Source organism: Panthera uncia (genome assembly GCF_023721935.1).
Source record: "Panthera uncia isolate 11264 chromosome A3 unlocalized genomic scaffold, Puncia_PCG_1.0 HiC_scaffold_11, whole genome shotgun sequence".
NCBI lineage: Eukaryota > Metazoa > Chordata > Mammalia > Carnivora > Felidae > Panthera > Panthera uncia.
In genome coordinates this window covers 25,420,076-25,447,893 of record NW_026057578.1, presented here as the reverse complement: position 1 = coordinate 25,447,893, position 27,818 = coordinate 25,420,076, and the positions used below count along the sequence as shown (strand labels likewise).

General features: G+C 46.6%; 2 protein-coding genes across 6 annotated transcripts in view; both read left to right on the top strand.

Moving 5' to 3' along the window:
- DNMT3B (DNA methyltransferase 3 beta) overlaps positions 1-9,342 on the top strand; it is a 27,125-nt gene extending 17,783 nt beyond the window's left edge. Inside the window, exons 16-21 of one of the 2 annotated variants that reach the window (XM_049650014.1) lie at positions 644-734; positions 1,048-1,196; positions 2,280-2,365; positions 5,212-5,281; positions 6,037-6,155; positions 7,740-9,342. In XM_049650014.1, coding sequence (XP_049505971.1) covers positions 644-734; positions 1,048-1,196; positions 2,280-2,365; positions 5,212-5,281; positions 6,037-6,155; positions 7,740-7,881 — 657 coding nt within the window. In that variant the 3' untranslated portion in view covers positions 7,882-9,342. The remainder of the gene's footprint in view (positions 1-643; positions 735-1,047; positions 1,197-2,279; positions 2,366-5,211; positions 5,282-6,036; positions 6,156-7,739) is intronic. The other variant, XM_049650015.1, reaches the window with a different exon arrangement.
- A 4,017-nt stretch (positions 9,343-13,359) lies between these two features.
- MAPRE1 (microtubule associated protein RP/EB family member 1) overlaps positions 13,360-27,818 on the top strand; it is a 30,253-nt gene continuing 15,794 nt past the window's right edge. The window contains exons 1-2 of one of the 4 annotated variants that reach the window (XM_049650940.1): positions 13,360-13,483; positions 19,654-19,777. In XM_049650940.1, the coding sequence (XP_049506897.1) occupies positions 19,657-19,777 (121 nt within the window). In that variant the 5' untranslated portion in view covers positions 13,360-13,483; positions 19,654-19,656. The other 3 variants (XM_049650938.1, XM_049650939.1, XM_049650937.1) reach the window with 3 other exon arrangements.

Genomic DNA, 27,818 nt, shown 5'->3' with positions numbered 1-27,818 from the left:
TTTCTTTCTTTCTTTCTTTCTTGTAGGCTCCACACCCTTTGTGGGGCTTGAACCCACAGGCCTGAGATCAAGAATCGCATATTCCACTGACTGAGCCAGCCTGGTGCCCCTAGAAGTGGGTTTTCTCAGGGCACCTGGGTGATGCTGTCAGTTAAGCATCTGACTCTTGATCGTGGCTCACATCATGATCTCATGGTTTATGAGTTCGAGTCCCAAATCAGGTCTGTGCTGACAGCAGGGAGTCTGCTTAGAATTCTGTCTCTACTTCTTTCTCTCTGCCCTTTTCTTTCTCAAAATAAATAAACTTAAAAAAAAAAATGGGTTTTCTTTTTTTTTTTCAACTTTTTTTTTTTTTTTTTTTTTTTGGGACAGAGAGAGACAGAGCATGAACGGGGGAGGGGCAGAGAGAGAGGGAGACACAGAATCGGAAACAGGCTCCAGGCTCCGAGCCATCAGCCCAGAGCCTGACGCGGGGCTCGAACTCACGGACCGCGAGATCGTGACCTGGCTGAAGCCGGACGCTTAACCGACTGCGCCACCCAGGCGCCCCAAAAATGGGTTTTCTTGATAGTTGCTTGGAACCTAGGCTGCATCCTTCCATCGTCGCCTCCATCCCTACTCTAAGAGTGTTTTTCTTTCACAGATTGAAGAATGGGGCCCCTTTGACTTGGTGATTGGTGGAAGCCCATGCAATGATCTCTCAAATGTGAACCCAGCCAGGAAAGGCCTGTACGGTGAGTATCCCAGCTGACCCTATGTCACCTGAGTGCTGGTCCAGGAGGAGTGGTCTAAGAAAGAACTATTTGTTTCTGGCCAACTTACCTCTTGGCTCTTCCCTTGTCCATAGTAAATCCTGTCCCCCAGAGATACCAGTAAATACTGCACTGCTGATGCCCATGTCCTTAGTCATTCCAAAAGACTGCAGGTAGGAAGACTGGGGGGTATCAGCTGTAGTCAGGTGATCCCTGGGGAACCCACTGGTCTCACTATGGAGGGGTGGGCTGAAGGATTTGAACCTGGCTCTGCCATCTTGTTCTGTGGGTTCAGAGGGCACCGGCCGGCTCTTCTTTGAGTTCTACCACCTGCTGAATTACACACGCCCCAAGGAGGGTGACGACCGGCCCTTCTTCTGGATGTTTGAGAATGTGGTAGCCATGAAGGTCGGTGACAAGAGGGACATCTCTCGTTTCCTAGAGGTAAGGGACCTGGGGTCCTGAGTATCCAGAGTGCATGGGTGGGTGAGTCCTGCTGGCATTGGGGGTGGTTGGGTATTTCCACTTTGGGGAATGACTTTGGGTTCTAGATGGAGGACATGGCTAAATCCAAAAATCTAAAACTAATGGAGTCAGGTGAGTTGATTCTTTTTAGTACATGGAAGACAATTTGATCTCGACCTCACCCTGAATCCCCCTGAAGTCTGATGGTGAAATCCTCATCTCCCTACTTTTGGAAGCCTCAGGGGATTTGACTAAACTTTGTTTTTCACTCTGGGGTCATTTTTCTCCTCCCTGTTCTGAGAACTGCTGTTTTAAGGGGCTGCCAGCAGTTCATTGACACAATAACATCAAGCATTATAGTAAATGCTTTTTATGCATTTAATTCCTTTTCTCCAAAACTTTATAGCTTGTGGTCAGCTAGAGAGGTTATAGAACTGGCTCCTTAGTTCCCTCATGGTGTGTGAACCTGGCAGAGGGCCGACGGAAGCCATATTTTGCCAAAACTGCATTCCTGCACCCACCTTCCAACTTGACAGATTTCAATTTTGAGCTACTTTTACTCCCTGTACATATAGCACATTCTGTAATTATCTGGCTTGTCCGAGGGTATATCCTCTCTTAGAACCTGCAGGTCCGGTCGGGTGTCTCTTGCCACCATTAATATCTGGGCACTTCTGTCTTCCAGCCAGATTCTTACCATTTTTTTAAAGTTTATTTATCTTGAGAGAGAGAGAGAGTGCGCGAGCAGGGGAGGGACGGAGAGGGGGAGAGAAGGAATCCCAAGCAGACTCCATGCTATCAGCACGGAGCCTGATGCGGGGCTCGATCCCACAACTGTGAGATCAAGACCTGAGCTGAAATCAAGAGTCAGACTTTTAATAGACTGAACCACCCAGGTGCACCCAGCTAGATTCTTGATGGGAATTGGTCTTTCCTCTTGCTGAGGGGAACCATGCCTCTTCTGTAGCAGAGGCTGCCCTGTCACCTGCCCTGGTCAAGCCCCACCCTGGCTTACACCTGAATACTGACATGAGCTCCCAGCTGCTGCCCTTCTCTCTGCAGTGTAACCCAGTGATGATCGATGCCATCAAAGTGTCTGCTGCTCACAGGGCCCGCTACTTCTGGGGCAACCTGCCTGGAATGAACAGGTAACAAGGGGCTCAAGCTGGGTCAGGTAACGGCCGAGTTAAATGTAACTAATGGTGTGAGCCCTAACTGTGAAGTCTTGTGACCCAGAGAATCATTGAAACCTTCTAGAAAGCACCGAATCTGCTGAGAAATGGCCCCAGCTGGAATTCAGACTGGTGTCGTGGTTGATGCCTGGTGGCAAGTACAGCAACTACACGGAAATCGGAGGCCAGGATTCCTTAGTCTTCTCTGACTTGTTCCCACTCTGCCCATGGGGCAGGTTCTTAAAAGTGCCTGGAGCTGGGATAGAGCAGAGTGCTAATAATGCCCCACCTGTTCTCCCAGTTGGTATCCAATTGGGAAATAAAAGTAAATTGTTAGATGAAGTGATCCCTGGATGAGGCCTGTGATGACCAGCCAGGTGGCAGAACGTGCTAACCTGTCTCCCTTGGATTTTCTTAATCAAGAGTTTTCACAACTTTTTATCAACCTTTTCATGTTCAAACCCACAAAGTAAACGGCATTGCTGAGGATTCGTTATCTCCTATATGTGGTTTCCAGGAGAACAACCTGCTGATTAAGATACACAATGTGATGGTTAATGTGACATCCCAGACTTGCAAATGAGTTGAGCTTAAAAACATTTCTCCTTTAGAAAGAAGGACTGAAAGCGTAATAACTTTCAGGCATTTAACAAAGTGTGAACAGAGGGGAGAAGGTGCTGGAATAGCTTGTAGGATTTCTGTTGGGTATGCTGTGTTTTTATTTGGCTGGTCAGCCAGTGAAATGGAAAATGTCCATGTCTGGATGAAGTGGGCTCTTTCTTTTTTTTTTTTTAATTTTTTTTAACGTTTATTTATTTTTGAGACAGAGAGAGAAACGTTTATTTATTTTTGAGACAGAGACAGCATGAACGGGGGAGGGGCAGAGAGGGGGAGACACAGAATCTGAAACAGGCTCCAGGCTCCGAGCTGTCAGCACAGAGCCCGACGCGGGGCTTGAACTCACGAACCGTGAGATCACGACCTGAGCCGAAGTCAGACACTTAACCGACTGAGCCACCCAGGCGCCCCTGAAGTGGGCTCTTTCACTCAACACTTGAGCCCTCTGTGCCAGCCACTGCTGTATGTGCTGCCAGCTTAGTCGTATGCACATTAGATGTCAGTCGCGGCTCTTATGGAGTTGACATGCTCATGGCAGATGGGTAGAGAAGACAGTAAATAATTTTGTGGTCATGGCTGGAGGTGGGGGCATCGTAGGAACCAGTGGGGACGCTTCTCCTTCCGGCAGGGCGTTAAATGAAAGAATAGACCCACGCGGCTATTAGGGGGAAAGACAAACATTCCGGGAAGAAGGAATAGGGGAAGGGGCGATGTTGAAGAATGCATTGGAAGACCAGCTCAGAGAACTGTTCCAGGGGCCAGAGTGGCTGGGGCAGTAAGGCAAAGGACTCAGAAGTATGGGCCAAGTTATGTGGCCCTTCTGGGTCATCGCATAGGAATTCGTGAACTGTTTTAAGCAGGTGAGAGTTGGATCTCATGTTCATGGTACTTGCTCATAGAAGGATAGACAATAGCAGGATGAGGGCAGCAATGGGGAGACCAGTGAGGGTGGGTGTTCAGAGGAGGACCCCAGGAGGCACCACCCATACATGCTCAACACAATGCGAGTATGGCTCTGGGTGGGGGGTGGTGGTGGAGTCCTGTGGAATTTGGCAGGACGGATGGATCAGATTGTGGGTAATGTGAGGGTAGGACTAACAGAATTTGCCGACCCATTGGGTGTAGGGTATCAGATGAAAGGAGTCTGCGGTCTCCACAGCTTTCTGCTCAATTGTGAGAACTGAATGGCTACAGCTGTGCTGTGCAGGGCTGTAGGAGGGGTGACCCAGCCATCACCTGGTGATCACAGACCCAAATCCAGCCATTAGTCTACACACCTTGGTTGTGTAGAGCCCAAGCTGCCTTCACTCCCTTGGGTTCATGGAAGACTCAAGATTCAGGTAGGCAGGCATTTTGAAGCTTGGAAGGTGAGGTCAAGGGAATCTCTGACAGAATCTAGGGGAATGTTTTGCGTGATTCAGAGGCCCCTCCTATGGGCACCATATTCATTCTTACATCTGATTGCCTTTTGGCCTTAAAGTTCCTAACACAGGGGTTGCTGTGGTGTTCGCGAACTCTGTGCATTCAGACCTTCTGCTGGCTTTCTGCTCTGGAACTGCTTAACCCCTTGGTTCCTCAATTTCTAGCCCTTCCCCTTCTCAGGCATCTGTCTGCCTTTCTCCATTTGCAGGTTTCAATGGTAAAAGTTAAAAGAGTAATTGGTAGTATTGTGAACCCACCTCCTGTCTCTTACTTGTACTTCCTTTTAGCCATGAAAGTTTCTGGAGGCCCTAACCACCCCCCAGTGTAAGCCACCAAATCATGGGTTCGATGTGCTAGTTGTAACGAGTAGACCCACAAAGACCTAACCCAAGTTCCTGATGAAGCGCAGAGAGGGGGCCTAACTTGCTCAAGGTCACTCAGCCAGTGAACAGTTGGGGCTGGACTGGAAGGGTTTCCTGACTTTTTCCAGTGTGCTTTCCCTCATCCTGCTCTCAGGGGAGAGCTCTGCCTAATATTAAAATTTAGAAATGGGGAGCATTTGCTCTGGGACATTGGGCTGCCTCTTCAAGGGGCTAGTCTGTCCATAGCTTTGTTGCAGAGTCATGTGCTCTTGTGAGGCTCATTTTTTTTATCAGGAATTTGTAGCAAGTTCACTGCCAGAGCTCATTTTGCAGTCTTTGGCCCTCACTCCCACCTTGGGGAGCGCCTAGCCGAGGCCCCTTTATAGTTGGTAGAAAGTAATGGGTTTTGGATGTTCTCAGGCCCGTGATAGCATCAAAGAATGATAAACTCGAGCTGCAGGACTGCTTGGAGTTCAATAGGACAGCAAAGGTAAGATGTTCTAACAAATGGTCTCTGGAAACACACTTGGTGACCTCCAAGCGAGGACTTGACCGTGGTGTCCAGTTTGTTCCTGCCACCCCTCCCCTCCCGCCCCCCACATGACCCCCTGGTGCTGGGCCTCTTTCACCACATCACATTGCTCTCTCCAGTCTTTAAGCACAAGGGTAGGAGAGGTTCTTGATAAACAAATAATCACCATGAGAAAAGGCAACTAGACTTTCCAATTGTGAATAGAGACACAGATTATTTCAGCTCGTCCTCCTAGTAACAACTAATCCTACCTTTGCCAAAAAAAAAGAAATGTCTGCTGTTAAGTCATAGTTAATTACAAGACCTCCATAAATGTAATGTTTATATCAAGCTAAGTTTCATTCCTTCAAAACCCAGTGGGCCATTCTCTACAATCTGGGTGGGTTTTTTACTTTTGCTTAATCCTGCTTGGTCAATAACTCTGGTGTTTTCATGGCCCCCATGTGATCTCATTCATGGTCACTGTTTTGTTTATCTGCTGTTCTCTGTGAGGCTGGTCCTTCATGTTCATTAACTTCTTGGTGTTTGTGGGAAACACAAAATGTTCTTGCCCTTCCAGCTCTCCTTTTCTCATTCCCTCTGTGAGCCCATCCCTGCCCCCCTCTCTCCCACACCTGCCTTCCCTCCTGCATCTTCCCTAGGTGCTTTTGAGCCTTGACTTGACCCCAGTCCTTCATTCTGTGCTCACTCCATGATGTCGTTTTGTTCTCCAGTTAAAGAAAGTACAGACAATAACCACCAAGTCGAACTCGATCAGACAGGGGAAAAACCAACTTTTCCCTGTTGTCATGAATGGCAAAGAAGATGTTTTGTGGTGCACTGAGCTAGAAAGGTGAGCAGGACTGCACGTGAAGAGGGAAATCCCACAGGCAGAGAGAAAGGGGAAGAATACGTGGTTAAGGATGGCAGGACAAATGGCCAGGTGCTTGCCTTACTTCTGCACGGTCTCCCTGACCTATGTTCCTGGGGCTGGGAATAATACCTTTTCAGCGTTAGTGCTGATTTTCCTGGTAGAAATCACAGAAGGGTGGTGGTGGTGAGGAATCTGAAACATGAGGTCATTAGACGGCACCATCTCTCTGTGTTCTGGCTGTGCTGCCCTGGCATTTACCTCCCCCAACACGTTGGGGTTCCAGAATGTATGAGGAACCAGCTAAAGAAAACCCCATTGACTTGCCATTGGTCTTTCTGAGAAGATCCCTTCGGCCAAGTTGTTGGTTCTAAAGCTGATTCCTACTTAGCCACAGTCTGTCATCTTCTTCCATTTACTTGGCTAAGTTGGTAGTTAAACTATTTTGATTCAAAAAACTAGCTCTTGGATTTCAATTCTCCTATTCTGGTTTCAATTTTTTTTTCTTTTGTTTTCCCTTATTCAAAATGTAGGAAGGGCTGTGAATATTCCTTTTTACATTTTTGGCTGTGTCTCAAGGATTTGATAAGAGTACTTTTATTCCAGTTAGTTCAGTCCTACAGCTGGTTTTATTTCTGATTTGATTGAACAATAGTTTTCTTAGTATTAAAGTTAAGTTCTGATTTGTAGAAAGAAACTGGTGGGTATTCTTGCCATTCATCTCGTGGGTTATTGTGTATTTTGAGACCTAAACCTAACATGCTGGGCTGGCTCTGTGATACGGGGGCTGGTGCAGATGGCTGTCGTTTATAGGCTAAACAAGACAGAAGCCTAAGGTGTTACATCTCTGGCAGGTTTCTTAAAACCCATTCAGCCATTGGCCCATTGGTGTGCACACTAAAGGTGTTAGTTTGTAAAGCCAGGAAAGACTGAGGTCCAGTGTATCTGTAGCCTCTCACCAGGCCTGGTAGAATCCCATAGAGGAAGCTCTTGGTATATTTGGTTGCCATCTGCGTTGTGTCCAGCTTGGACCCTGATCTAACAACTGGCTTTGAAGAGAGAAAGAAAATGCAGGATAAGTCAATGTAGTCACGGTTAATTATTTGAGCACGTGCTGATCCATTTCTGCAAGTGTCCTTATTTCTTATTAGGGAGATTGCCTAACTTTTCTCATCTTGTGGTTTGAAGGCAGATACATGTCTCTTTGCTTGCTGTCTGGCTTTCTTGGCATGCATTCACTCATCCATCCATTCATTTTTTCACTCATTCTTATGGGAAAGGTCCACTGAGCACCAGCTGTGCACCAGGAGCACAGTGCTAAGGCTTGGGTATGCACAAAACAGACATCCTCATAGAGGAACCCTGCCCTCGTGTGCTGAAGAACCGGTGGGCCTGACCTCTGGGGGTCAGGAGAGGGCTCATGTGCAGGCCTGGTTGGCCTGATGGGATAAAGGGCAGAAAGAACAGTGCCATACTGTTCACGTTTAAGATCTTCCAGACGTGCTAAGCGTGGTAGAGGCGGGCGCTTCTGATTCCCTGTCTTTGTACTCTGGTGCCTCCCGCCAGGATCTTCGGCTTTCCTGTACACTACACGGATGTGTCCAACATGGGCCGTGGTGCCCGCCAGAAGCTGCTTGGGAGGTCCTGGAGTGTGCCTGTCATCCGACACCTCTTCGCCCCCCTGAAGGACTACTTTGCCTGTGAATAGCCCCCAGGCACCCTGAGCCCAGGAGCACTGGGGCATGTGGGGCAGAGCCAGGACCCAGGAGGTACAGCCTCAGCTCTGCCCTTCCTCTGCTCCGCGTTGTGGGGTTGCGCCACCTATCCTTGGCAGGAGCAGAGCCGTGCGACCCCCTCCTGGCAGGGAAAGCCTGAGGTGCTGCCTCCTTGTGCACAATTCAGACCTGGCTGCTAGGAGTGGCCAAACACGGTGCTCATTTTATCTTCTAAAATTTTTAAAACTTGAAGTAGGTAGTAAGATGGGTTTTTTTTTTTTTTTTTCCCCTCCCGGGTTTACCGCTCAGAGAAACAATGGCTAAGATACCAAAACCACAGTGCCAACAGCCCTCCAATACTCAGGTTAATGCTGAAAAATCACCCAAGACAGTTATGCCAAGACTATGATTTTTAAAAAACATCTGCGGCTCCTTGTTTCCCAGGACTGCAGTGGTAGACATGTAGCTAAGGGACATTTTAAGGGCCCTGGATGTTTTTCTTCCTAGGGCTAGCAGAAGAGGAGATGATGTCTATGTCGTTCTTGAATTTTCCCTAGCACATTCCCCTGGCCTCAGTATAAAGGGCTGGGACCCGCTGTCAGGGCCCGTGTAGAGTATTTTCTGTAATGATGATGATTTCAGCAGGGATGACCTCATCATCACATTCAGGGCTATTTTCCCCCCCACAGACCCACAGGTAGGACCACCCTTAGCGATATCCCTCCCAGTGACTGCAATAGAACCCTCCGGGGAGCTCAGGAAGGGGTGGGCTGGGTATAAATTGCCACATATTATGCGGACAGGTATGGCTTCTCGCTATCTCCCTCTTCCCCACTAGAAGGGAACAAAGGAGTAGGCTTAGGTAAGACATCCCTGCCCACCCCCAAAACGCACCCTTCCAGACTACTCTGCAGGCACAGGTCTCCACAGTAGAAGTAGGATACCCCAATTCCTCAGCCTTTTTCTAAACTGAGAAGCAATGACAGCCGGGGCACAAGCACATTCCCTGCACTCTCCCCTCATCTAAGAGATTGCAGGGGGAAACTGCAATAAAAGCTCGACCCTCCTTCCAGAGATTTTAAAGTCCTTTTGTATTCCATGAGAAGTTGTTTTTAGGGGGAATGGGAGGTCAGGAAAGCTGCATTTCAGAAATGCTGTCGTAATGGTTTTTAACACCTTTTACTCTTCTTACTGGTGCTATTTTGTAGAATAAGGAACAACGTTGACAGGTTTTGTGGGAATTTTTTTATACACTTTTTTTTAAAATCACAGACTTCTATTTTTATGTTTTAACATTTTCATAAAAAGTTTTTTTTTTTTTTTGTAACTGGAGCCACGTAACAAGTATGGGGGAAAATTGTGCCTTGTTTCAACAGTCTTGCTAATTTTTAGGCTGAAAAATGACAGATGCCTAGAGTTTACCTTATGTTGAATTAAAATCAGTATTTCTCTAACAGTCTGGTGTCCTTTCTTTTGCAGGTCAGATGGGTGGGACGTGGGAGGGCCTGATTCCAGTGGAATAGGTGGGAGTCGAAGTAGGCCCTTGGTTCACGTAGCAAGCACAGTGCAGAAGTGAGAGTGAATGCAAGCCAGGGAGAGTGGGAGAGAGACTCCTAAGCAGGCTCCACACTCAAGCCTGTTGCTGATGCCGGGCCCAGTCCCAGTACTCTGGGATCATGACCTGAGCCAAAGTCAACAGTCACACTCAATGGACTGAGCCACCCAAGCACCCCTCCAGGCTGTTTCTTATAGCTCTTGGGTAGCTGATCAAGATGATTAAGGACTCCAGAATCCGAAGGCTGCTTCTCCCAGTTCTCTACACCTTGGTTGGAATCCCTTGCACCCGGACGCACTACTCCCAAGTTGTCCTGTTCAGTCACAGGACTCACGGTAATGGCCCTAGGAATCTAACCTGTGGCCGCACCTCTTTGGGTAGAGTATCCCCATTGCTCTGCAGGACTTTCCCAGCCAGCCAGCCAGGTGTTCCAATACCCCAGCCCATCATGCCTTAGTCCTATCACTAGAGCTACTAGATCTAGCCTCTGGTCAGGGACTAGGAGCCAGTGAAAAATTTCAGTGCCTCTCCCGAGGTTCATCTTGGTCAGCTGATGCCTGCCGAGGGAAAAAGGTTTGTAAACGGCTGCACATGCAATGAGTCAATTGAACATCAGCTGCACATGGCAACTATAAGCCTCTTCCTGTAAAAAGTGTTCTAGTCCTGGCCACCTCCATGACTGTTGTTGTGGGCCTTATTAAGGCCACTGTTGGAATGGGGGATGAGAAACGTTTTGCAAGACACCATGGTGAGACAGTTGGCAATTAGCAAGCGGGCTGGCACTCCTGAGGTGTTGAGGTCCCAGGGGCCTCGGCTGCCCTATTAAGCCGGGTTCGTGTGCAGTGCTGCACCGAATACCAGGGCAGAATGAAGCGAAATAAACAGCCCCGGCCTCGAATCCCCAAGAGAGGAGGTGGACTAGCCCTCCAGGTGAGGTGCTCTTGGGTGGCCTGGTCCATTTGTGGGGCAGGTTGGGGGTTGGCTTTGGAGGGGCTGTCGGAGCTGTTCTTTAAACGAGATGGGGGGCTAGGTTGGTGTCTACATGATCCCTGGCCTGACGGCAAGGGGGAAAATACGACGAACTTTCTGATCTGGGGAAGGGGTTGGACCTCGTGTTACCTGTAGGCCTTTTCTGGAACAGTCTTCCAGTTGTCTGGAGCTCTATCCAGGAAGATAACATCTTTAGCAGGTAAGGAGCATAAATCCTGCCCACTTCCTAGGGCTGCTGTGAGTGTTCAAGGGCATGATCTGGGTAAAGAGCTTTGTCTGGTGCCTGACATGTAGTAAGCCCTCATGTGTACTGGATGGCTTTGTGATAACAAAAGCCACTAGTCAACGCAGTGTTAATGCCTGGGTGCTGGTAGTGATGGTGGCATCCGATATTTATTCGTGTATTAAAGTCTTAAGGAAGAGCAGGGCAATAACCCCCCGGGTGCTGGGCTGATGATGCAACAACATCTTGTGTTCAAGTTGTGTTCATCACCACCCCCACCACCCCCCCGCCCCTCGATCATGTTAGGGTCCCCTTGCCCCTTGTTAGGGAGAATTGACGGGGGTGGATTTGGGATCTGGCACCCCAGAGTCCCGTGGAAGGGATCTTGCAGAAATATATTTTCTGATCCAGTATCCATTCTATTTTTTTTGTAATATTTAATTTTTTTTAACGTTTATTTATTTTTGAGACAGAGAGAGACAGAGCATGAACGGGGGAGGGTCAGAGAGAGGGAGACACAGAATCCGAAGCAGGCTCCAGGCTCTGAGCTGTCAGCACAGAGCCCGACGCGGGGCTCGAACTCACGGACCGCGAGATCATGATGACCTGAGCCGAAGTGGGCCGCTTAACCGACTGAGCCACCCAGGCGCCCCCAGTATCCATTCTAGAACCATGCATTGCCCTTGGTTATTTATTTTTGAAACTTGTGAAATATACAGAGCCATGCATAAATCCCAGTGTTTCAGGCCTTATAACCTAGTGTCCTCTCTGAGCCTTGGTTCATCCTGAGGTCTCAGCATCGCAGAAGGGAAACTGGTGGGCATTACTGGAGTTGGTGATATTTACTCTGAGTCTTTGCACATGCTGTCCGGAACAGCCTCCTTGCCAAACTAGTCCTCCAGTTCTTACTCTCCCAGGAAGCCTTCTTTGCCCCCATTCAAGGCAGGATTAGAAGCCCTTTCCTGATCTGAGTCCTCCTTCCCTGTGGATAGATAGGAGAATTTATCTTAGCACAAAGCACACTGTATTATAACTTAGTTTTGTAGTCTTCTCTCCCTTGAGCTTGTGAAGTGCCTAAAGCAGCCGAGACCTCCCAACACCAGTTTTTAGCTCAGTAAACTTGTCATATGTTTGGAAAGCTTAGGCCTTGAAGTCATACTTTTTGTTTTGTTTTTGGAGAGGGGACTCACATATTCTACCTGCAATAAAGAGATCATTCCCACGTTAAAATAATTGCTTAAAAACCCATGTTGAAGTCTTCAAAGCTATTTTTCCTGCTGGAGAGAAACTTTTTTTTTTTTTTTTTTTCCTATTCTCTGCCCTTTTGCAGTCAAGGCTTAATCTGACCCAGATAATCTTGGCTAGCACCCTCCTGAGTAACACTCAGACTGGAAACTTTTAAAAGCCCAGAGGCTAGGGGCACTTGGGTGGCTCAGTCAGTTAAACATTCTACTCTTGTTTTCAGCTCATGATCTCACAGTTTGTGAGTTCGAGCCCCACATCAGGCTCTGCACTGACAGTGTAGAGCCTGCTTAGAATTTCTCTCTCTCTCTGCCCCTCCCTGGCTTGTTCTATTTCTCTCTCAAAATAAATAAACATTAAAAAAAAATAAAACAACAACAAAAAAACTCAGCGGGTAGGGGCGTCTGGCTGGCTCAGTTGGTAGAGCCTGGGACTTTTTAACTTGGGTCAAGAGTTTGAGCCCCTCTTTGGGCCTAGAGCTTACATACCTCAATTTTTTTTTTTTTTATATATATATTTATCTTTGAGAGAGAGAGAGAAAGACAGCACAGTCAGGGGGAGGGGCACAGAGAGGGGGAGACACAGAATCCCAAGCAGGCCCCACGCTCTGAACAAAGAGCGCCAGGCTGTGCTGGAACTTAACAACGTGAGATCACGACCTGAGCCGAAGTCTGAAGCTTAACCGAGTGAGCCACCCAGGCGCCCCCATAGAGCTTACTTAAAAAAAAAAAAGCCACAACTAAAAGCTCAGAGGCTATGTCTGGTTTTTGCTTACTATGAAATACCTAGGGCCTGATTGGTCAGAAAAAAATATTTGTGGGACACACCTAGACAAAACCCAGCTCAAAACCTGGGTCAGCTTCTGTGATTCTGGGCAAGTCAATCTCTGAGCCTCAGCTTCCTCTTCTTTAAAGTGGGTGTAACTCATTCTTTCAGCAAAGTCAGGCAGTGGGACACAGACTGAGAAGATCCTTGCTTTTGTGGAACTTAAGGAAAGGCAGACAAAGGCATAAACGAATAAACACGAGGACTTCATAGGCACTGAGAGGAAAATAAACGGATGATGAGATCACAGGGTCATAACAGAGTGTTCGCAGGATGTGTCTCTGAGGTGACTTTTAAGTCTTTCCTCAAAGCTCCTACCAAGTATCTTTATTATCCAATAGTCCATTTTTGTAGAAATTCATTGTAATACCGATTTTTTTTTTTTTTTTTTTTTTTTTTGGCTCCTGGGGTGGAGAATTTGTAACTGGATTCTTCCTACTAGGCAGGCAAACCCGGACTGGGGCGGGATCTAATTGGCTTCGGCAGACCACGTGGCTGATTGCCCTGGCAGCCGGCGTCCCGCCCCCGGGGCGCCCGAGCAGTCTATCACTGGCCGGGCCCCGCCCCTGGCGCGCGGCTCAGTCCCTCTCTATAAAAGGAGCCGGCGGGGACTGACGAGCCTGTACGTCTGCGCGTAACGGGGCGGGGGGTGCGTGTGAGGTCATCGCGCGGGCGGGCGGGCGGGGTCGGGCGGTTTGAACGAGACGAAGACGGAACCGAAGCCGGGCACAGGCAGTGGACGCGGTCCGGCCGAGAGCCGGTGAGCCGGCTAGCGGGCACGGGGCGGCGGTCAGGGGGTGGCCGGGTGGGCTTCGGGCCGGGCAGGCACCGGCGGGCCTTGCGGGCAATGCCTGGGCCGCTCCTCGAGGCCGTGCAGATCGGGTCGGATGGGGGAAGGGCGGGGCCGTGACCCGGCGCGCGCGGACTGGGCTAGGGGCGCGCGCCGAGTTCTGCCATGGGCGGGGCCTCAGGCCGGAAGTGGGGGCTGCCCCTCGGTAGCGTGGGGGCTTCTGGGCCGCGGCCTAGGTGTGGGACCGGGACAGCGGTAGCGGGCGGTTCCGGGTTGGCCAGTCCGGGTAAGGGGGTGTGTGTGGTTGAAGTGAATCCTGCTAGGAGCTCTGGGGACCCCCACTGTAGGAAGCTGTCGCCTGGTGGTCAAGCGTTCGGTTTTGAATTCAGACCTGGGTTCCATTCCTTGCGGTGCGACCTTGGGCAGGTGCTGGAACCTCACGGCCTTAGTTTCCTCATCTGTAAAACGGGGACAATGATAAGACTACAGAAAGCTTTTATCACATTATGGGGCAAGAAGTAGGCCAGCTCAGTGGACTCCTTCCTTTCTTCATGCGGTATTTGTTGAGCGCCTACTAAGTACTAGGTGTTGTTCTGAGCGTTGGCTATAACCCGGGGCAGGAGGCAAAGGCGTCTGCCTTGTGGTGGGGAGACAGATAGGAAATAAGAAAATGAATATATGGACAAGATAATTTCGGGATAATTTCATATAATTACTATGAAGACAGTATAACAGGGTGATAGGAACAGTGTTTTTCCAGTCCCTGCTTCACAGCTGCCCTGAGGTGCTTCAGGTCAGAGTTCACCCTCTGCCCCATTTTGAAGATGAAGATCCTGAGGCCCATTGAAGGGAAGGTACACTAAACCTGACGTTCACTTCCTGTTGGGGTGCTGTAAGAACTGTGATAATAATACACTTGATCTTAGCCAAAAGGCCAAGAAGCGATAGAATTTGATAATAATAGCTATTTGCTAGTTGGGCATTTGCTGTGTGCCAGGTATTGTGTTAAGTGCTTGCTGTGGCATTGTATCATTTAATATCACACTATCTCTAAGAGATCCTATGTTCATTTTTTAAAATCTTTTAATGTTTATTTTTGAGAGAGAGCGAGAGAGACAGTTTGAGTGGGAGGGAGACAGAGGCAGAGAGAGAGGGAGACAAAGAATCCCAAGCAGGCACCAGGCTCTGAGCTGTCAGCAGAGCCCGATGTGGGGCTCAGACTCACAAACTGTGAGATCATCACCTGAGCCGAAGTCCGAGCTTAACCAACTGAACTACCCAGGCCCCCCTGTTCATTTTTTTTTTTTTTTTAAGTCTATTTATTTTGAGCGAGAGAGAGCATGAGCACATGTGCGCACGGGGAAGGGGCAGAGAGAGGGGGAGAGAGCATCCTGAGCAGGTTCTTCACTGTCAGCACGGAGCCCTGACCTGGGGCTGGAACTCAGGGCTGGAACTCATGAACCGTGAGATCATGACCTGAGCTGAAACCACGAGTTGGGTGCTGAACCGACTGAGCCACCCAGGCTCCCCAATCCCGTGTTCCTTTCTACAAATAAGGGACTGAGACTCTGAGAGGTCAAGTGATTTGCTTTATACTGTCCAGCAATTGACCGAAGCCACATCTGTGATGCAAGAGTCGAGGCTCTCAACACCTGTATTATGCTACCTCCCTGAGAGCTAGTGTGTTTCATACCAATGTGCCCCTTATGGTGGTGTGTCAAAGTGCCTGGCACAGTTTCTGGCACACAGAGAAGCTCAAGACCTGATGTGCTTTTCACTGGAGTGTTTTCACTTAGATCTCATGTAATCCTCACCACCACCTTGTGCAGAATGTATTGTTCACCGTTCACAGGTGAGCCATTTGTGATCCAGAAAGGGTCACATGGCTTTTGTCTGGTGGCACCTTCCCTCCCCCTTTCCATAGGGCTCACTATGGTGCCTTGGAAGTAATAGGGTGCTCCTCAGCCAGCATCCAATCAGAATGGGTTTCAGAACCTGCAAGGAGAACTGTGAAGGAGGACAGATACCTGGGGAGGTTAAAGAGCTTTTTCAAGGCAGTTGAAACCTGGATCATGGAGCCTTCTAAAGGTGAGGCTTGCATGATGGTCATGGGGTGTGCCATTGAAGCCAAGCAATGGAATTCTTACGGGGGAAGCTGTAGGTAGCTGTAGCTCTGAGAACTAGGCTCTGTTTTGACTGCCTGGAAGAGCCAATTAATTGGTTGAGTCAGTGGATGTTTATTGCATGTCCACAGAGTGCCTGACCCCATGTATTTAGTGGCTGCAGAGTTTGCGGAGCACATGGGACCAGGTATTAATGTACTGCTAATGAAAGAGTTTTAAATTATATGATGATGAAAGGCCATTAACGTTTTCTGAGCTGGGGTGTGGTCAGGAGACACACGTGGCTTAACCAGCTGCTTACATTTTATGGTAGCATGACACATACAATACCCGCAGTGTGTATGAATGTGGCCAAAATAGATTACAAGTGCTTAGCCTGTGACCGTGCTTTTTGTTTGGATCTATCTGTCCTTGGTCCTTGGTAATAGTGTTTTGCACACAATATGCGTTACATTTATTCATTCAGGGATTTTAAACGGGGGAGACACTTGATCGGATTTATGATTCAGAAAATTCTTCGTGGCTGCTGTGTAAGGAAAGATTGAAGCAGTGAGACTAATTTGAAGGCTGCTGCAGTGGATCGGGATAAGAGATAAGTGGGGCAGGTCTTGGGCACTGTTTTTGGCACTGCAGGTAGGAGGATGAGTGAGACAAGGCCCCTCCCTGCCTGGATCTTGTTTGTTTAATACCTGGTATATGTCAGATACCACACCGAGTATTTTATGTACCTTACCTCATTTAAACCTCACATCGTAATTTTTAGATAGGTGGCATTCCCTCGGAAGGTAACTGAGGTGTACTGAAGTTAAGTACCTTGCCCTGGGTCATACAGGGAAAGAGTGACAGCCTCACACTCAAACCCGGCTCTTCTTAGCTGGAAATCCTCAGCTCTTTTCATAGAGCATATTGCCTCCTGGCCCAAATCTGAAATGATTCAGAAATGAAGAGATAATGACAATCCAGTGTAATAATACCTATCATAGAGATTTGAATGAAGTACTGTGGGATCAGGAATTAATTTCCCAGTGGAGTCAGGAATTAAATTGTGTTGGCTTCCTGTATAAAATGGTTTTATCGTCTGAATGTAAAAGCTCAAGAGTGTTGACGGTTTGCTTTCTGAAAAAAGTGTACATGGATACAGTTTTCTGTCTTTGACACTGTCCTGCCCACCTGAAAACAAATAGCATTTATTGCGTGCCCGCTGTGTGCAAGGCACTGTGCCAAGTGCTGTGGGGGGTAGGTGAATGGGGGATGTGAGAGCACAGACCTGATGAGTTATTTATCCTGCCAACCCTTAGTCACCCCTGCTCATAAAGAGGAGATTGGTTGGGTAGATCACTGTCTCTTCTAGCCCTCTCATTCGGTAGCTGTATGACTCATGAGGCTTGCAGAAAACCGGTGTGGGAAAACCAGCTCATGTAGTAGGCACGAGGTGGATGGAAGGAAGTGCCACGAGAGAGCATGAGGTCTCATGATGGTTCCAAATTTGCTTTGAGTTTTTGTTTCCCCAGTTGGTAATATTGATGTCTCAGGAAATGAGAGAAATTCTAAGTGTCAAGGTCACTATGAAATCCAGTCCTTTATAGTTCGTTGTGTGTCCTCCTGGTAATTGCCCAGAGATTTCATTGGGTCTGGATTAACCTGACCTTAATTCATATTGCTTGAGTTTTCCTTTCCCACAGTCCTCTACCAGCAGTTAAGTCATTTGGTCTTTTTCACATGTCGGGGAATGAGAATTCTTGTCCCCTTCAAGGTTCTTCTAGCTGGACTAAGAATCAAATTGACATGAGACAGATTAACAGGAGAAAATCAAATTTAGTAGGTGTATATATGGAGAATTTGCATCGTCATGGGAATTCCAAAGACAGGCAAAATGAGGTCTATATGTTCCTCTAAGGAGGGGTCTGGGATTTCAGAGGAAAGGAATGCACTTCACAGGGCGATAAGAGCAGGTAATTAGATGTTTGCCCTACCATACAGATGGGTCACTCATTTATCTCTGCTAATAACCCTTTTTCTTGGGAAAGACCCCCAGTTTAGATTCTTCTGTGTGATTAAGGAAGGGACAAAAGTTTTTTGTGCACACAGGGTCTCAAGTGCCTTCAGCTCAAAATAATCCACATGCCAAAGTGGCACGTTCTGGGGGCGTGGGGTTGGGGGGCTGCCCTGAACCCCTTCACAGACTTAAATGAGAGTGTGATTCTACCCTGTTTAAATCCCCACAATGGATTCTTTAACAATTACAGAATAAAATCGAAACTCCTTACCTTGGCCTGCGGAGTCCTGACGTGATCTGGCGTCTTAATTTCTTTTTCCTCTTCTGTTCCTGCTCTCCTCCTGGCTTGCTGGGCCACAGCCACCTTTCACATCTCAGTGTGGCTGTGTCCTTCTGAATCTTAAGCTCAAACATCAAGTCAGAGAGGCTTTCCCTGACTACATTCCCCACCACCCTTATTTCCTAAATGGTTGATAGGAAATGACATTTGTTTGTGGGTTTGGTCTGTGTCAGACTTCCACCGATAGAGTGTGAACTACTTGTGGGCAGGCAACTTGTTTCTCTTGCTTTTCCATTTCTTTGGCCCTTGAACAGTGCTTGGTGTACATTTGTTGACTGAATGAGGATGATGATGGCATCCACATTTAATAGCATTTTAAGTTACTGTGTTTCTGTGTGTTTGTTGTTTTGCACCCGAAAGCCTAGCAGAAGGTTGAGGGGCAGCATTTTCTAGTGGCTGGGAGAGAATGTGGATGGTGGGGCTGGACAGGTTTGGCTGCCATTCCCAGGGTTTCTATGTTGAGCCTCTCTCCTCATCTGTAAAATGAGGAGAACGAGGTGAACCTTGCAGAGAGTTGTCGGGGTAAATGACAAGTGTCTGTGAAGCTCCTTAGATGTCTTCCTGTCCCCAGGTGGTCTAGCAGAGAATAGCAGCAAGGTCTCTTCACTGTAAGGTTATTTCCCAACATGTTTGTAGTACTTAGGGTTTTGAAAAGTTTTATTTACTGTTTTGATTAGAAAAGTGGATATAGTCTTTAAAGAAAATATGGAAAATAGTGAAAACCAAAAAGAGAAATTAATAAAAGCCCACCATCTGGGGGTGCCTGGGTGGCTCAGTCAGTTAAGCGTCTGACTCTTGATTTTGGCTCAAGTCATGATCTCATAGTTCGTGGGATCCAGCCCCACATTGGGCTCTGTGCTTACAGCTCAGAGCCTGTTTGGGATTCTCTCTCTCACTCTCTTTCTCTCTCTGCCCCTCCTCTGCTCAAGCATGTGCTTTCTCTCTGTCTCTCTCTCTCTCTCTCTCTCAAAATAAATAAATAAACATTAAAAGAGAAAAGCCCACTCTGAAGGAAACTTCTGTGAACATTTTGATATGGTAATGGGTAAGTTTGGACTGACATTTTCTCTTTCTTTCTTTCTTTCTTTCTTTCTTTCTTTCTTTCTTTCTTTCTTTCTTATTTGGGGATAGAGAGAGCGAGTGAACAAGGGAGCATGCGAGCAGGGGGAGGGGCAGAAAGAGGGGGGCACAGAATCCCAAGCAGGTTTTGCACTGTCAGCACAGAGCCCAATGCGGGGCTCAAACCCATGAATTGTGAGATCATGACCCAAGCCAGAATTAATAGTCGGACGCTTAACCGACTGAGCCACCCAGGATCCCCTGGACTGACATTTTCTGAACAGAGAACATTCTTGTTCATGCATTAGCCTTCCTTCATAAAGCATTTAATCATCTCTTTATATAGTGTCTTTGTTATCTTCAAATTTTATACAAATCACATTAGAATGGGGCCTAACTTTTAGGCTGGTGGGTGTCGGGCAATTCATCCAGGGTCATGCTTATGTGTGGCACTCCAAGCTGGGGTGGAATCGTAGTGTTTGATTTGGCCTCTTGGGGAAGAATGCGAAGCTTAAAAATTGTGTACTACAGGTTTGGGTGACTCCAGGAAATGGCTTGCTCTCCCTTGCATGCCTAATAACGTGAGCCCTTCTCTTTTCCTCACCTGCTTCCTCACCTGTAGAAGATGGCAGTGAACGTATACTCGACGTCCGTCACCAGTGATAACCTAAGTCGACATGACATGCTGGCCTGGATCAATGAGTCTCTGCAGCTGAATCTGACAAAGATCGAACAGTTGTGTTCAGGTAAGAGAAGTCCACTACGCCATTTTTCCAGGAAAGCCTGCAGGTCCTTTAGGAGTGCACAGGCCTGTATCTGACTGCAGAGGCCACTGGTTCAGGTTCTGTGTCAACCCTGCCCTAGTTCCACTTCTAGAAGGAACTGTGCTGAGAGGGTGCTTCTGGCCCGCGTGCCACCATCTCTACATCCTGCCGCCTGCTGCCTAGCCCGGCTTTTCCATCTGCACACTTGTGCGTCCAGATTTGAAATATTTTATTTGAAGATGGAAATTATAATTGTTCTAGTTTTGTATTTTATCAGTGGCATTTCTTATTCCCAAGTAGCACAAGACCAAAGACCTGCAAATGCCATCTCAACCACAGTTTTATGGAACTGTTGTTTAACAAGGATTTCGCGGAGAGGTAATGATTTAAAACAAGAACAAAAACGTGTTTTGTTTTTGTGTATACTAATTGACATTTAGAAAACTGAAAAGAAGAAAATAAAAAATGCCCATAGTTCCAGTATTCAGAGAAAACTGCCCTTGGGGTTTGCTTTCACTTTTCTGTGCACATATATATATTTGTATATGTCCCAGCTTTTTTCAGTTAACTATGTTGTGAATGTTCTCTGGTGTCATTCACTGTCATAAAAATGACTTTGTTGTTTAAAGTTTGTTTATTTATTTTGAGAAAGAGAGAAAGCATGCATGCACACATGAGTATGGGAAGGGCAGAGAGAGAATCCCAAGCAGGCTCTGCACTGTCAGCACAGAGCCCGACCCAGGGCTTGAACTCACAAACCGTGAGAGCGTGACCTGAGCCCAAACCAAGAGCCACCTGCTTAACCAGCTGAGCCAGGTACCCCAAGAGATGACTTATTTTTTTTTAAAACGTTTATTTTTGAGAGAAAATGAGGACAAGTGGGGGAGGGACAGAGAGAGGGGGACAGAGGATCCGAAGCAGGTTCTGTGCTGACAGCACAGAGCCTGATGTGGGGCTTGAACTCACGAATCATGAGATCATGACCAGAGCTGAAGTCTGATGCTTATCCAGTTGAGCGCCCCCAGGTGCTCTGAAAAATGACTTACTTTTAATGGCTATGTACGGGGCGCCTGGGTGGCCCAGTCGGTTAAGCGCCTGACTTCGTCTCAGGTCATGATCTCACGGTTCATGAGTTTGAGCCCCGTATCGGGCTCTGTGCTGACAGCTCAGAGCCTGGAGCCTGCTTCGGATTCTGTGTCTCCCTCTCTCTCTGTCCTTCCCCCACTCATGTTCTGTCTCTCTCTCTCTGTCAAAAATAAATAAACATTAAAAAAAAAAATTTAATGGCTACGTACTATTTCTTTGGATATGCTGGAGTTGTTTAACATCTTCCTGACTGGGGACATTTAGGTGGTTTCTAATTTTTCCATAGTGATTTCTAGAAATGGAATTACTAGATTAAAGGGTATGAACTTCAGGCTCTTGGTAATTATTTTTCATGAAGGTGTTATTGGTTTCTATGTCCCCTGAAGACTTTCTGTCTCACCTTTTGAGGGTTGTGCTACCTGCTCCTGACTGTCCTGACATGATAAGAATTGTGTTGGGGTTACCAAAACTGGATCTACTACAGATAGGAGGTGGGGTCAAAAATATGCCAGAAGGATGAGATGTGTATTCTGCTGCTCCTTCAGTTGTTAATCTTGTTTGTGGGGTAGAGAATTAGAACCCTCAGCTTCTCATGGTAGTAACAGTAGCGGTCCTTTAATTGAACGCTTACGTGCCAGGGTCATGTAAATGTTTTTCCAATATCTCTTCGTGTAACTCTCACTATACCTTCATGAGGTAGAGATGTTTATTAAGCTTAGTTTACAGATGAGGAAATGGGCTTAGAGAAATTGAGTGATAAGTCCCCAGTTATACAACCAAGAACAGAAATGAGACTTGAACCTTTGTTTAAATCAAGAGCCGATGTTCTTCAGCTCCTATGCCCTCCTTGCTCTCTGGACTTTTCTTTTACTGGTGCCATTTGTATTGATTTAAACTGACTGGTTTCAGGAGCACCTGGGTGTTCAGTTGGTTAAGCGTCTGACTTTAGATCAGGTCATGATCTCTTGGTCCGTGAGTTCGAGCCTTGTGTCAGGCTCTGTGTGGACAGCTCAGAGCCTGGAGCCTTCTTCGGATTCTGTGTCCCCTCTCTCTCTGCCGCTACCCTGCTCACACTGTCTGTCTCTCTTTCTCTCAAAAATAAACATTAAAAATAAAATGACTGCTTTCATTTGTGTGTTTTTTTTTTTTTTTAAATGAATTCAGCTTCTGTACTTCCTTATTTTATAGCTAGGTTCTAGTCTTGCTCTTGGTTTCACTTGCTTGGCTTGTTATATCCCCTGGGATGTTTAATCTGGGTTTTACAGGTGGTCAGAGGAAGGCTTCATGTAAAGTTCTGTAGTGAAATGGTGCCTATGAGTCATGCTTGTTTCTCAGTCGTAGTGGGCACAGGTTGGGTGCAGGCACAGGTTGCCAGCCTTAGATCTGTGCTGCCTTTCCCCTGGTTTCCGTTCACTTCCTCAGTCCCATCACCGCATCCCCATTTGTTTGAGGCTCTTAAAGCACTTGTTTGCCCCGTGATTTGTGACTAATGTGGGGATGAGGTCATCCTAATTTTCATTGGGGCCAGCTTTTTCACCAGCAATTTCTCCCTAAAATTTATCTCTTTCCATATATATACTCTGAGGTATATTTCACTTACTCAATTGGAAAATGAGAACTCTTTTCATGTGTAGATAAGTGGTACATATATGATCTGGCTCCAGATTTATCTCATTCAGACAGGGAGCTGTTGTGGATAGTCAGGACTGGGCATGAAGAGGCTTCAGTCTGCTCTGAGCCATGTGATTTTGGACATGTCCCTCTATGTTCTAGTTCCTCATCTGTAAACTAGGGAAGTAGGACCAGGCCCACCTATTGGGCTGTTCTGAGGCCTGTCTGTAAAAATAGCTCTCAGATACTGATTCTTGCCAGACTCTGGAGGTGAGTGTAGATCTCTCTGGGGAGGGTGCATGCTTGTCTTAGAGAGGAGACTGCCCGTGGGGCACAGCTTATGCATTACAGAGCCTGGTTTTGAACCCACATCTTTCTGACCACAGAGCCTACACTCTGCTGCATACGTGATAATTTTTTTAAAAAGAAGCATTTGGAAGAGAGTTAAACAAATGTGAATTACATATCATTAATTACAGTGATACTATCTCATTAAAAACCCCTGTGAAGAATTTCCACTTTGTGAGCTGCCTGCCGTTTTTCTTACCCTAGATAAAGTGCTTTTCCCTAGCAGAAAGTGCTAAGTGCAGGACACTTAACCGTGACTTGTAAACAAACTTTTATTCATGCGTAGCTAGTTTTCCTCTGGAGAGCTGTTTAGGAGTTCTCTCCAAGTATGCAGATGTTTGCATTGTGTTTCACCCTGATGCTTAGAAAACCGGGTCTCGGCTTTCAGTATGAGACCAAACAGGATGAGCTGCAGAAACCGTGTCCCTGGAGAAGGCCTGCTGCCAGGGGATTGGAGTCATAGAGAAAGTGAGCTTCCTCAGACTCTTGAATTTCCCAAGGCCTAAGCAGCCTCCCAGTAGCCTTTAACCAAAGCTGGTGCCTGGTCCCTCCTGGTCTCACCTCTGATAAGCATAGCATCAAGCTGACTGGCATTTTCTTTCAAATACAAGCCTAGAAGGGTAGGGATAGGTTTTTCTCTGGAGAGGGCAAAGCTCTGAGTTCCTACACAACTAATGTGCCGGTTGCCTGTGAAATGGCCAAGTTTTGTCAGCATTGTGAACCCCCCACCCTCCTCCCCGTCCCAGCAGTGAAACAAGCCTTGCTTGGCTCTTGTGAGGTAAGGCGAGGATAACTTTCAGAGACAGAGTTGTCAGGTTGTTTCAAGATGTATTTCCATTTCACAGTCTCCCTGTTTTTGAGAGCTAGTCATCAAGTATTTTGGAAGAACAGCCATCAAGGAAAAACCCCTAATCACAGAGAATAATTTGGATGAGGGATTGCTTGTGTCAGAGAGGGGATGCTGGTTGCTTTTTGTCAACCAGTCCTCTGTTCCATATTCAGGCCCCTCTGCATGTTTCCAAGGGTCCAGCGTGGTGCTTTGAACCTGTAGAGTGGCCCTCCCTGAATGTTCTCGTCTCCGCTTTCTCGGATTGTCTTCTGTTCTCTAGCCTGGCCTCCTCCATGGTTCCTGTGCTGCACAGAATAGGAAAGGTGTGAGGTGTGCAGACAGTCCCTGGCAAATGCTAGATTTCCTTTTTCCTCAGCTGGTTGCAGGAGCCCTCGAGTTTCTCTAAACAGCCTGGCAAGCTTGCTCATGCTGCTCCGAGTGTGACCACGCCCCTAGCCAGGCCTTTTTCTCCTCAGGTTTTCCAGACACTCATTTGGAGCCACGATTCCACTGTTCTTCTAGTGTTTCAGGCCTCAAAAGAGGCTAATTCACCAAGTGCAGTATGTCTTCTGAGGGATGCTTTGGATCCCGCCCCTTTTCAGTTTGCTTAGTGCTGCCACAGTGGCCTAGCTAGGCACACGTTCCCCTCGGGTTCCCCTGCCCCCACTCTCTCATACTACAGTGGTCCACAGCCTTTCTCAGAGACCCCAGCCCCCCCTTCTTCTTTTTTAAGAGAGAGAGTGTGCCTGAGTGGGGGCTAGGAGCAGAGGGAGAGGGAGAGAGAGAATCTTAAGCAGCCTCCATGCTCAGTGCAGAGCCCAACCCTGGAATCATGACCTGAGCTGAAGTCAAGAGTTGGTGGTTTAACTGACTGAGCCACCCAGGTGCCCTGAGACCATGTTTATTGAGTCATGACTCTGTTCAAGAAAGTATCTCTTCCAATTTTTTGCCTGACTCTTCAAGCACCTCCTTGATAAAGTTTTTTCTTTTTTTTAAAACGTTTATTTTTGAGAGGGGGGGAGTGTGCGTGTGTGTGCACGTGCACGGGGGAGAGGCAGAGAGAGAGGGAGACAGGATCTGAAGCGGGCCCCAAGCTGACAGCACAGAACCCAATGCCGGGTTTGAACTCATGAACTGTGAGATCGTGACCTGAGCCCAAGTTGGGCGTTCAGCTGACTGAGCCACCCAGATGCCTCAAGAAATTTTTTTCTAATACAAGTAATTTAGGTCGTCCTTATGGAACATTAAGAAAACCATAATTTGCTGTAATGTCACAATTAGTGATAGTCATTGTTATCTTTTAGATGTATTTTCCCCCTTAATTATGGCTTTATTTATTGAGCACTTACAATAGGCCAGACACTTTCCAGAGTGCTTTACACATATAACCTGGGAGATAAGGACTGTCATCGCCATTTTATATGTGGAGAAACTGAGGCACAGTTAAGCAACTTGCCCAAAGTCATTCATTTTAGCTGTACTTGCAGTACTTTCCTATAAGCGTTAAACATAATCGACATAAACTGTATATATAGTTTTTATTTTTTGAATAACTGAAGGTTTCAAAGTGGTTTAAAATTCAAAAGGAACAAAAAGATAAAGATAAAAAAAGATAAATTGAAAAGTTTCCTTCTAACTCTGTCAACTAGTCACTCCCATTTTTGCTCCAGAGAGAGGGTATATGTACAGGCAGAAACATCCATCCATATTTTATGAGTGTGTGTTCTCTTTTCCTCCTTTTTACACAGATGGTAGCATGTGTAATCACATTATATATTCCAAAGTGTTTCATATCCATATAGCTGATGCCACTTTGCTTTCTTTTTGTCTGTGTAAGACCTAGTTTCCTCAGAGCAGTCCCCTGTCAGTGGACATTTGGTTTCTTTCCAGTCTCTTGTTCTTACAGACCCTTAAATTAAATAACAAGTACAAGCGCATGTATGTATTGGACAGTTTTGTTTCCTGCTTTTAAAATCAAAATAGGATTATTTTTCCCATGTTAAAATATCTTGAGCCTGATTTTTTTTTTTTTAATTTTTAAATTTTTTTGTTTTTTAGAGAGAGTGCATGTGAGTGGGGTAGAGGGGCAGAGAGAAAGTTTTTTTTTTTTAATGTTCATTTTTGAGGGAGGGGAGGGAGAGGGGGAGGGAGAGAGAGAATGAGACTATCTTAAGCAGGGTCCGTGCTCAGCGCGGAGCCCGACATGAAGCTGGGATCATGACCTGAGTCAAAATCAAGAGTCGAATGTTCAACCAACTGAGCCACCCAGGGGCCCCTTGAGGCTGATTTTTTTTTTTTTAAGTTTATTTATTTATTTTGAGAGAGAGGGGGAGGGAGTGGGAGAAAGAGGGAGACAGAAGGGGGCAGAGTGAGGAAGGGAATCCCAAGCAGGCTCTGCACCATCTGCACAGAACCTCACATGGGGCTTGAACCCATAATGACCTGAGCAGAAATCAAGAGTTGGACGATTAACCTTCTGGGCCACCCAGGCGCCCAAGGCCGTTTTTAATGTCTGCGTTAATGGCTCCTCATAGCCCTCTTTTTCCAAATTTTATTCCTCCTTTAAGATGACTGATGCCTCGCCTATTCTCTAAAGTCTGAACATGCTTACATTTAGTAGTTAGTGTGTTTTCTGTGTGATGTGTTAGAACCTTGGGAGCTCTTCATCTGGAGTCTTCTGATAGACAAGCATCTCTCGCGTGGAATGTTGGCTACAGCTTTCATCTCATGCTTCAGGGCTCTTCGCACCCGAAAGGATTGAGGACCAGTGCACTTGAGATCTCGCAGGCTTTTGGAGTAGGGGTTGCACTGTTTCATGTTCTCTGCTTGCAGCACAGATCTTGGTAGGGGGGTGCCGTAGCAGTTGGTGAGACTCGTGGTTGACTCAGTGACATAAGCTGGTTCTGCCCTAAGTCCGTCTACATCTTCAGGCCACAGATTATGTGGGCCTGTTCTCCTGCCACAGATCGCTGGGTCAGCAGCCATCTGAGAGGGGCCCTGCTTATGTTGCCAGCCTTTGTTCTTAAGGCAGACTGGACTGCAGGCTCCTTTTAACCTGTTCTGTATCCAGTTGAGACATTTCTAGGCCAGGAGTTTTCAGCCCTTTTGTGAAAGGCAGCTGATAAATTTTTTTCTTTCAAACATTTACCTTCTTTTTTTGTGTGTTCTAATTATAGAAGTAATATTTACTGGGGCTCCTGGCCAGCTCAGTCAGTGGAGGGTGTGACTCTTGATCTCAGGGTTGTGAGTTCAAGCCCCATGTTGGGTGTAGAGTTTACTTAAAAACAAAAAAAATTTTTAAAGTAATATTTACCATAGTACATACTTGAATATTTAAAAGATAGAATGCATCCAGTACCATCCCCCAGAGATGGCCACTATTTAGTCATTTTTGATCTAAAAAACCGTAATTTCATATGGTTTAACCTGATAGGTTGTATTTTCTTCTAGTTGTTTTTCTATACATATGTATTAAATGACTATTTATATATATGAAGATATTTTGTAGATAAGTTTTTTGTATCTTGCTCTTTTAATATTAAATCTTGAGTTCCCCCCCAAAATAAAAAAATGTATTTAAAAAAATTTTTTTTATAGTTTATTTATGTTTTGAGAGAGAGAGAGAGAGAGAGAGAGAGTGTGAGCAGGGGAAGAGCAGAGAGAGAGAGAGAGAGAGAGGGAGACACAGACTCCAAAGCAGGCTCCAGCTTCAAGTTGTCAGCACAGAGCCAGACGCGGGGCTCAAACCCACCAACCACGAGATCATGACCCGAGCCGAAGTCAGACACCCAACCTACTGAGCCACCCAGGCACCCCCCCAAAAAATGTATTTTGGATACTTGCATAATTTCTCAGGAAGATGGTGTGCTAATTGATTGCTCTTACTGTTGGACATAAAGGTTGCTTCCATTTTTTTTTTTTAACACCCGTGAATAAAGTTAGCATAGTTTTGTAAGTGAATCTTTGCCCTATTTTTTTTTTTTTTAATTAACTGCCTTCGACTGGACCCCCGGATGTGTTTATATTTCTTTTGTGAATTGTCCAATTACCTTGTCCATTTTTATGAGGTGTTAATGTTTTTTTTTATGTATCATTTCTCTGCTTCAGCCAGCTATAGTGTAGCAGCATGGTATATCTTTTCTCCCCATC